Here is a 9,994-nt window from a genome sequence, read left to right on the forward strand (position 1 = left end):
TTAAAAAGAAAAATAAAACCAGCAGAGTTTCTGCATACAAATAAAAGCAAAATAAATCCTCTTTCTTTCTTTCTCTCTCTCTCTCATAACCATACACAGCACTTCTAACTCCTAACACACCTCACATCAAACTGTGCTAGCAATCCCTAGATAACAGAGTTGAGTGCTGCTCGTTAACCAATCAGAGCGAGTAGTTTCTAGGTCAAGCAGACCTGGGCTTTCTGCCAAGAGTAAATTGACACCAGCTGGAGTTAATTGGTGAAGCTAGAATCTGCAAGTTTCCCACGAGAACCACTTAACAGAACTGAAACCGAAACTGAACATGGGCAGATGACAAAAGGACAACTGTGTCATGTGGAAACACACACACATACACGTGTAAAATGTTCTCGAATGAGGCATGATCATTCCACATTAAATGCATTGGATTGTGTCCAATTAAGTCATTGTGACTTCCTCTCACACAGCAGAGCTTCCTCTCCTCTCACTGGGTGCTCACCAAATCTGCCCTGAGAGAGCGGAAGGGGCTGGCGGGGGCAGCAGAAGGGGGGGCGTTGCACAAGCAGACGTTGCTCCATGGGCTCAATTATTGGATTCAAGCCTCCCCTCTGCTGTTTAGTTGCCGTAGTGTGCATAACAATGCCAGTCCATATCTCCCACCACCCTCCAGTTTAATTCAGATATACCCTTTCTAGAAAAAAAAATCTGAGAAACTAGAACAAAGGAACAAACCACACCCTGTGGCCAATGACCTGTTTGTCTCAATGACCTGTTTGCCAATGAAGCCCTGAAGCACTCCTTCACAAGGTGCCCAGTTAAACTGTGGAACTCAGTGCCACATGAACACCATTTGGCCTGAATCCAGCAAGGCTCCTTTTGCAGAGGGGCCATAGCTCAGCGGTGGAACATCTGCTTTGCATGCAGAAGTCCCCAGATTCAATCTTCGGCCTCTCCAGGCAGGGGTGGCCCATCCATGAGGCAAGGTGAAACCACTTGCCTCAGGTGGCAGATCTGACCCCTGACTCCACGCTGCCAGCCTGCCCAGGCTTTGCCCTCCCCACTGCCACAGCACCGTCGTCCTGACCACTTCGTCCTCGCCACTGCTGCTGCATTGTGGCGGCCCACAGTGGCAAAACATCCTGGGATGGCCCAGTCTCCAGCTATGTGTGGAGAAAACTCCTGTCTAAAACCCTCAGGAGCAGCTGACAAGTCAGTGTAAACGAGGCAGCTCCCTACATCCCCCCCAAGTGTCCCAAGATTTTCCAGGGACAGTCCCGGTATTACGAAGGGCACCCCACCCCACCCCCCGATTCTGATTTAATCCCAGAATGCCCCTATTATCCCTGCTGGTTTTCAGAGCACCCAGACACAGATATTTAAAGCAGGAGCCTGTGCCTGGAAAGAGCAGGGCCAAAAGTAAATGTGGATAACTCCTTGTCCAACCACTTCCCACCCCCAAAATTGAAGCCCTCTTAAGATACCTGGCTCCTGGAATAACCCCCACATACATACCTGTGCTGTCCCTTCTCATTTCGAGGGATTTGCTGCCCCCTGCTGGTTCTCTCGCGCCACAGCTGGCCAAGTGCCCAAGTCCAGAGTCCAAGCTTCACCCACGTTGACTGAGGGGCAGCGGTCCTTTCCCTGCGCTAGAGGCCACACCAAGCGCTGCTTGCCTTTCTCCGTCCACACACGACGCCTCTCTCTCTCTTCCTCTCTGCTACCATGACAGCCACCCGCTGGGGGATCTGCTCTGCTGGCAAGATTAGCCACGATTTCCTGGTGGCTCTGAAGACTCTGCCGCCAGAGGACCACAAGGTAATAAGTGGAGCACAGACTGAAGATGGATGGAGGGGGGCTATTCCCACCTATGGAACTGAATGGGAAGCTCAAACTGGGAAGAATAGAATAGAATAGAATAGAATAGAATAGAATAGAATAGAATAGAATAGAATAGAATAGAATTTATTATTTATACCCCACCCATCTGGCTTGGTTTCCCCAGCCACTCTGGGCGGCTTCCAACAAAGTATTAAAATACAGTGGTCTATTAAAATACAGTGGTCCTAGGGCACCTAGGATTCCCAGGTCCTCGGGAAAGAAGGGAGAACTAGAAATAAAGAGACTGGGGTCTCTGAAAGCCAAGATCAGGGGTGGAGAATCTGTCACCTGATGATGTTGGACTACAAATCCCATCATCCCTGACCATTGGCTGTGCTGGCTGGGAGTGATGGGATTTGGAGACCCACAACATCAGGAAGGCCAACAGTTCCCATCCCTGTGCCAGATCACTGGAGAAGGCAGGTGGTTCTGTGGTTTCCATTATAGATGCAGAAAAAATACGACTTCAGGCAACTTGCGATTTGGAAGAAGGCAGCGGGGCTGGCTTTAAGGAAAGGGGGAATTTGGATTCCTTTATTTAAGAATTTGTAAACCTAGAGGCTCTCCCTGGCCTACTAACTAGACGCTCCTCCAGATGACCTATTTGTTGAGCATTCATCCTGATTTACTTGTGTAGCTACTATTCACCAATAGCTGGCAGGTTCTGTCTGATCTGGGCAGTGGAGCTCCCATCCATGGTTGCACTAGCCCGGTGGTTCTCAAACTTTTTTCTCTGGGCCACCCTTTCTCGTGCCACACCAGATTTTTTAATGATAAGGAATATGTTGGAATACAAAAAGAAACAACAAGCCGTGCTTGATTTATAAGAACACAGCTGCTTCATGATAAGATTGTGGGACATTCAAAAAGTATAAAACAATGCAGCTGGATTACTGCGGCCCCTAACTTAGCTGGCAGCCTCCCCTGGGATTCATCTGGCAGTGGGACAAGCAGTCACAGACCCTCCAAACGCCCCTATTTTCAGGGACGTCCCTGATCTAGAGAAGCCATCCCAATTTCTGTTTGATCCCGGAATGTCCCACTTTTCCTTAGGATGTCCCTATTTTCATTGGATAATAATAATAATAATAATAATAATAATAATAATAATAATAATAATAATAATAATTTATTATTTATACCCTGCCCATCTGGCTGAGTCTCCCCAGCCACTCTGGGCGGCTCCCAATCAAGTGTTAAAAACAGCACAGCGTTAAATATTAAAAACGTCCCTGAACAGGGCTGCCTTCAGATGTCTTTTAAAGATAGGAAAGCTGCTTATTTCCTTCACATCTGAAGGGAGGGTGTTCCACAGGGTGGGTGCCACTACCAAGAAGGCCCTCTGTCTGGTTCCCTGTAACCTCACTTCTCGGAATGAGGGAACCGCCAGAAGGCCCTCGGCGCTGGATCTCAGTGTCCGGGATGAACGGTGGGGGTGGAGACGCTCCTTCAGGTATACAGAATTGTGGAGTTAACTGACCCCTGAACCGTCTGAAGGCCATCCTGTATAGGGAAGGGTTTCTTAATGTTTTATTATGTTTTTCTATATGTTGGAAGCTGCCCAGAGTGCTGGGACAACCCAGTAAGATGTGTGCAGGGTATAAATAGTAAAACTGTTATTATGGGATGGGACGTCCCTATTTTCATCAGAGAAATGTTGGAGGTATGCAGTCACAAGTCTCTATACAATGTCTAATCCAGTCGACAGCACCAGGAAAAGCAGATAGGCTTTTGGCTTGATCCAGCAGGCCAGGTTATGTTCCTGTCTTCAGATGGAGGACGGACAAGCAAAAGGCCCCTTGAAAATAATAGCTGCTCAATCTGGCCAAGCCCTTCCAGCAGAAGGTGGTCTTTCTTGTGCTCCAGTCCTGTGCTGTTTTAGGGTCATACTCTGTTCCTCTGTCTCTCGCCCCATCCACCTCCCAGGTGGTGGCCATTGCTTCTCGTGAGCTGAGCCGGGCACAGGAATACGCCAAGAACCACAGCATCCCCAAGGCCTATGGCTCTTATGCAGAACTGGCTCAGGATCCGGATGTTGGTGAGAAAGCTTCCTCGAAACCCTGGGGACATCGGGAGGGAGGAAACTGCCTTGTTCCAAGTCAGACCATGGGGTCCATACAGCTCAGTATGGTCTACACTTTTTTGCCCCACCTGGAAATGCTGGAGGATTGACGGTCTATTGACCCTGTGCCGCCACTGCGATTGCTTTTTCTGCTGCCACCACCCTGTATCTCACAGGGGGACACGGAGTCCAGTCAGTTGTCAACATAAACAACATAAACAAATAATCAAGTTTATTTTTAAATGCAGGAACAAGCTTATTCAGTTAATTTTTCTCTTGTCAGTTTCTTAATCTTAGTTCCTAACAACTCCAAACTGATTATTCCAACTATCTATCTGACTCAACCTAACAATTCCTCTCACTCTCTCACAATACAACTTGACCAACCCACACCTAATCCTCCCTCTTCCTTCTTCACCTCCCAAACCTCAACCAACTCAACTCAACTCAATTTCAAAACCTCCCACTCTAACTTTTATTCCCCTCTTGCATTCTCACTGGCCAATCACATCACACCTATTTTAACCCTTTCCTTATGACCCATCCTAGGAGGCAAATGCCACATTCCTCCCCCCTTATGAAGATTGACGCAGGAGGGATAACTTAACCTAGTTATTCTCCTGATCAATCAGCATTACATTTTTATTGCAAATCTTTGGATCTTCTGCATGTGCAGCAGATGTGCCACATCTGTCCCCCAAGGGAGAGGGGAAATCCTCCTCTACCATACAATGTAAACTGGGTTTTGGAATGGGAATATCATCCAACAGAGGTGGAGAAGCTTTTCCAACCTGGGGGCCACATTCCCTTCTGGGAAACTTTCCAAGGGCCACATACCCCTGGTGGGAGAAGCCAGAGGCAAAAGTGGGCGGAGCAACCGATATGCATGTTTACATTTGTACAGTAGAGCATTTTCTGTTGGGAATGGATTTAACTCTGTAGGTCTAGATTTAAAACCTCCTATCCCACGTGCGTAGGAGAAATAGAAAACATGCATTTGTGATTTTGGCTGCAAGCACCACAGTTTCTACATAAACTCTCTCACCCCTTTCTGTTCTCTTTCCAAACAAGCAAGAGGCATTGTTGGAGTTCAAGGGCATATTCCAGCCAAGCAAAACATTGAAGGAGGGTGAGAAGCAAGGTCATTGAGGAGTGGGGCTTGAGGCAAGGGGGCGCAGGGAGGAAAAGTACCAAGAGCAAAAGGGGAGGGGAGATGGGCAGGCCTGGAGAGTCTCCCCAACCATTCAGACTCTAGCTGCATACATTGGAAGCACATTTAAAGCACAAGAATCCTGGGAACTGTAGCTTGCTAAGGGAGATGTGGTATACAGTGGTACCTCGGGTTAAGAACTTAATTCGTTCTGGAGGTCTGTTCTTAACCTGAAACTGTTCTTAACCTGAAGCACCGCTTTAGCTAATGGGGCCTCCTGCTGCCGTTGCGCTGCCGCTGCACGATTTCTCTTCTCATCCTGAAGCAAAGTTCTTAACCCGAGGTACTATTTCTGGGTTAGTGGAGTCTGTAACCTGAAGCGTCTGTAACCCGAGGTACCACTGTAAATGTATGGCTCAGCCTCTTTCTCAAGATAAATGTTGGCTGTGGCTGAGCTCAGGAGCGAAGCTTTCCTCCGGACTTCCCTTTCTTTTTGCAGATGTGGTGTATGTGGGAGTGGTGCATCCCCACCACCTGCCAGCCACCCTCCTCTTCATCCAGGCTGGGAAGAATGTGCTCTGTGAGAAGCCCCTGGGCATGAACGCTGCAGAGGTCAAGAAGATGGTGCAGGCAGCTCGGGAAAAGGAGGTCTTCCTCATGGAGGTAAGAGGCAGAAGCACTCCCTGATGGCCAAAGGGGTACCATATGGAACTGATGGGCTTTGGCCTGGCATCTCCAACCCCTGCAAAGGGAGCACGAGCCCCTGGTGTGGGGCAGCAGCAGGTGAATGTTCTGATTTGTCCTCAGGCTTGCTGGACCCGCTTCTTCCCTGCTTTGGAGAAGATCCGCTCTCTGCTCCATCAAAGGACTGTGGGGGATGTGTTGGTTGTTCAAGCCGAGTTTGGTGTCCCTCTCCTAACTGTCCCCAGGGTTGTGAAGAAAGATCTTGGTGGAGGCGCCTTACTGGATATTGGTATCTACTGTGTTCAGCTGGCCTGCATGGTTTTTGATGGGGAGAAGCCAGAGTCCGTTGTGGCTTCGGGGTTCCTGCATGAAACAGGTTAGTATTGGGTTGGTCCTGGTCGCCTCTAGAGGTCAGTATTTTGCACCAGGGATTCAAGAGTATACCAGATACAGTGGTACCTTGGTTCTCACACAATCCATTCTGGAAGTCTGTTCCAAAACCAAAGCATTCCATAACCAAGGGGCACTTTCCCATAGAAAGTAATGTAAAATGGATTGATCCGTTCCAGACTTTTAAAAACAACCCCTAAAACAGCAATTTAACATGAATTTTACTATCTAACGAGACCAGTGATTCATAAAATGAAAGCAATAAACAACGTACTGCAGTCACACAATCAATCAGTCAGTAGCTGGACTGGGTTCCACACAGTCACAAAAACAAAGCAAAAAAGCCGCAAAAACAAAAACGCAAAATAAATAGCAAAAACAGACAGACCTCAGTGTAACACTCAAAGCGGAAGCGTAACACTCAAAACGGAGCACGTTCGGGTGCCGAAAAAAGTTTGCAAACCAGAACACTTACTTCCGGGTTTGCAGTGTTTGGGTTCCAAGTTGTTTGAGTACAAATGCATTTGAGAACCAAGGTACCACTGTGGTAAGGTTACGAATATAAGTCACACTTTTCATGACCCAAATTTGGGGGGGGGGTGAGTGCGGATTATATTTGGGCCAATGCAGTACTTAGTAGAAAGGCTGCATTGTGCATGTATGGTGTGTGTACACAGCCCAGTTGGTGAAAAATTGCCTTCAGGGGTATAAAACGTGCAAATAGGTCCAGACTAGGTAGGAAAAACAAGATCTCAGTGTGCAGTGGATGCAGAATATGATGTGCCTAACACAGCCTAACTGGCATGTCCACTGTTGCTTGTTTCCCCCAAGACGTAGATAAAACAGCTTCAATCATCCTGAACTACTCTGGCCAACGCCAAGCTGTCCTCACTTATACCATGATGACCTGGATGCCCAACAAAGCCAGCATCACTGGCACCAAGGGGATAATCGAGGTAAGTCCTGGACCACATGGAGAAGGGGATACACTTTGCATCTTCCTGGAAACAAAAGGAAGGTTCAGGAGGATCACAATCCAGGATTCCGTAGGCTCTTCTAGGGACCTAACCTCATCCCTTCCTGGCCAAGAGGGTAAGGAAGGACAGTTTGGGTGGGTGAGGGTAGGACAGAGAAAAGCACACATACACACACACATATGTGTATCTGGAGACCGTGGAGTTAAAACAACAACAACCACTGGGTAGAAATTTATGTAATTTGCAAATTTTGCACTGAATGGAAGAATCAGTTTTTGACCTATGTGCAAAATGTTGTGGAAAACATAAATGTCAGCATAAGCACAGCCTGGAGCTTCCCTCCTGGGAAAGTTTGAGCCCCATAACTATATCTTTACAAATGAATTGCCCAAAATAACCCCTTTCGGAGAGCTCTAGGGCCTGTTTTGGTATATGCTTCCTCTGTGTTCGGCAGATTCCCGGTCCCTTCTGGTGCCCAGAAGAGTTGGTTGTCAATGGACAGAAGGAAGAGTTTCCTCTTCCTCATCCTTCCCAAAAACTGTACTTCGTCAACTCCACTGGCCTGTGCTATGAAGCAGAACACGTCAGGCAATGTCTCCTTCAAGGTAAAAGTCTTGGGCACTCCTGGGCAGACTGTGCGCAGCAGCAGAGCATCTTGACTTATTCTCCTTTCTCTTTCCTCTCCCTCAGGCCTGAAGGAGAGCCCCATCATGTCTCATGGAGACAGCGAGCTTCTCCACTCTATCCTGGATGAAATCCGTAGGCAGCTTGGGGTGTCCTATCCTCAGGACCACGCATGACCCATTTCAGGCTTGATTTCAATGGCCTCGCTCATACATGCGAGGCGGCAGCTAGACCAGATTTTACTATTAGAAACTTCAGTCTGGTGGGTGGATTTGCAACAAATGTTGATTGTAAGCTTTAGAATAAAATGCAGTTAGATGCGAAGGGGACGCCTGCTTATTATGTGAACCACACCCGCCATGAGATGTCGATTTATTTAACGTTCTGTAAATAGAAGCCTATGATTTGTTGTGTTTTGCCTTTTTCTGAGTTTTGTAGCCTCTCAATTTTTTCTCTCCAAATTTGGCATTTTAAACTTAAGGTTTGGAGCTGGAGCAGGTTAAAGATCTGACTCAACCCAAGCAGGAGTTGCAGGTACCATCAATCAGCTGACCAGTAGTGCCGGTAAAGACCTGGGCTTCGCAAACCCCAACCAACTGATCATCAGGTCTTGTAAAGCATGGAGCCTCACACGACCCGAGGATCAGCAGATTGTACATGCCGAGTGCTAAGCATGGGGCTTGCCAGGTCCTCTGCATAGTGATCTGGAAGCGCTGACCATGACTGTCAGCATTTAGCAGGCTGTGCCTTTGTCCGCATGGATTGCGCCAGTATGAGGACAAAGCTGATATGCTTGGTTAGAGTTTAACCATTGCTGACATGAATTAATAATGTTGAAAAAGCTGTGTGTCTGCCCCTCTCTCTGCCAAGCGGTGGCAAAAGCCCATGGAGCCCCAGGCACACACACAGGATCTGTGTCCCTTTGGAGAATAGAAGACACGGCAGAAGATGGTTTATTCACCTATTTACACCTTCAATCTGCATGGAGGGAGTCCAGATCTTAACATGGCCCACAGCAGTGAAGGAACCTTTTGTCTCCCTTTCCAAGATGGATCTCAGCCTTTCTTCCTCCTTCTCTCTCCCAGAAACCCCTTGCTTGAAAACTCCCCTTTCCTGTCCTCTCAGCAGGATATCATTCTAGAGTGAATGCTTTGAATAATTTCTTTTATGTAATGCACAGGCAGAAAATTGAATCCCCCCCCCCTTTGGTGTTTTCTGCTCTGGGCCATTTTTGGGGTCCAAAAATGGGTGGTTGGTGGAAGGACTCTGAGTGAGAGGTAGGGAAGGGAAGACCTCCTGAGGTGCGAGACTGGGAGAAGGAAAGCTCCCAGGTGAGAGCTGGGAGGGTCCACCACTTTCTGTGTGAGACAAGAGCTACCTTTGAGAGAGGCCTCGCCTTTTTTCTTTTATTTCTCTCTCTTTGTTTTTATTTAGATTAGTTTTTTATTGTTCAGTGGTACCTCGGGTTAAGAACTTAATTCGTTCTGGAGGTCAATTCTTAACCTGAAACTGTTCTTAACCTGAGGTACTACTTTAGCTAATGGGGCCTCCCGCTGCCGCCGTGCCACTGGCGCACAATTTCTGTTCTCATCCTGAAGTAAAGTTCTTAACCTGAGGTACTATTTCTGGGTTAGCGGAGTCTGTAACCTGAAGCGTATGTAACCTGAAGCATCTGTAACCCAAGGTACCACTGTTTGATCAAAAAGTTTCTATCAAACTTGGCCACAGGTTGGGTGGGTTAAAGATCTACTGCACCTGACCTTGTCTGATGGTCAGCAGCAATCCAGAGCGGCTGCCAACAGGGCAGAGGGAACAATTTTACCTGGAGATCATGCAGATTGAATCTGGAACATGTTGCATACAAAGCAGCTTCTTTACCACTGATCCACATTGAAGCCACCTTGGGAATTCTGCAGACACACTAGGTGGGATAGCAAGTGACACGGAGGGGATCAGTAAACGCCATAAGGCAAGAACAACTGGGTTAAGTACTTAATTCGTTCCGGAGGTCCGTTCTTAACCTGAAACTGTTCTTAACCTGAAGCATCACTTTAGCTAATGGGGCCTCCTGCTGCTGCCGCACCGCCGGAGCACGATTTCTGTTCTCATCTTGAAGCAAAGTTCTTAACCCGAAGTACTATTTCTGGGTTAGCAGAGTCTGTAACCTGAAGCGTCTGTAACCCGAGGTACCACTGTACTTTGCAATATAATAAAGATTTTTTTAAAAGG

The 9,994-nt window shown here is 47.6% G+C and overlaps 1 protein-coding gene across 1 annotated transcript; it reads left to right on the forward strand.

Moving 5' to 3' along the window:
* The first annotated feature begins 1,514 nt into the window (after positions 1–1,514).
* On the forward strand, positions 1,515–8,089 carry LOC308572360 (trans-1,2-dihydrobenzene-1,2-diol dehydrogenase-like). The gene is made up of 7 exons (XM_081168329.1): positions 1,515–1,815; positions 3,805–3,916; positions 5,590–5,753; positions 5,898–6,150; positions 6,996–7,120; positions 7,596–7,746; positions 7,832–8,089. The coding sequence occupies exons 1-7, from the start codon at positions 1,723–1,725 to the stop codon at positions 7,939–7,941; spliced, it is 1,008 nt and encodes a 335-aa protein (XP_081024455.1). The 5' UTR covers positions 1,515–1,722; the 3' UTR covers positions 7,942–8,089.
* The last annotated feature ends 1,905 nt before the right edge of the window (positions 8,090–9,994 follow it).

The sequence above is a fragment of the Podarcis bocagei genome (genome assembly GCF_964188305.1).
Source record: "Podarcis bocagei genome assembly, chromosome: 13".
Taxonomy (NCBI): domain Eukaryota; kingdom Metazoa; phylum Chordata; class Lepidosauria; order Squamata; family Lacertidae; genus Podarcis; species Podarcis bocagei.

Bases quoted from the DNA above. Each gene is read 5' to 3' on its own strand.
- LOC308572360 (XM_081168329.1), top strand. From the start codon at position 1,723: ATGACAGCCACCCGCTGGGGGATCTGCTCTGCTGGCAAGATTAGCCAC. The intron at 5,754-5,897 runs GTAAGAGGCAGA...ATTTGTCCTCAG, and splicing joins AGGAGGTCTTCCTCATGGAG to GCTTGCTGGACCCGCTTCTT. The intron at 6,151-6,995 runs GTTAGTATTGGG...GTTTCCCCCAAG, and splicing joins GGGGTTCCTGCATGAAACAG to ACGTAGATAAAACAGCTTCA.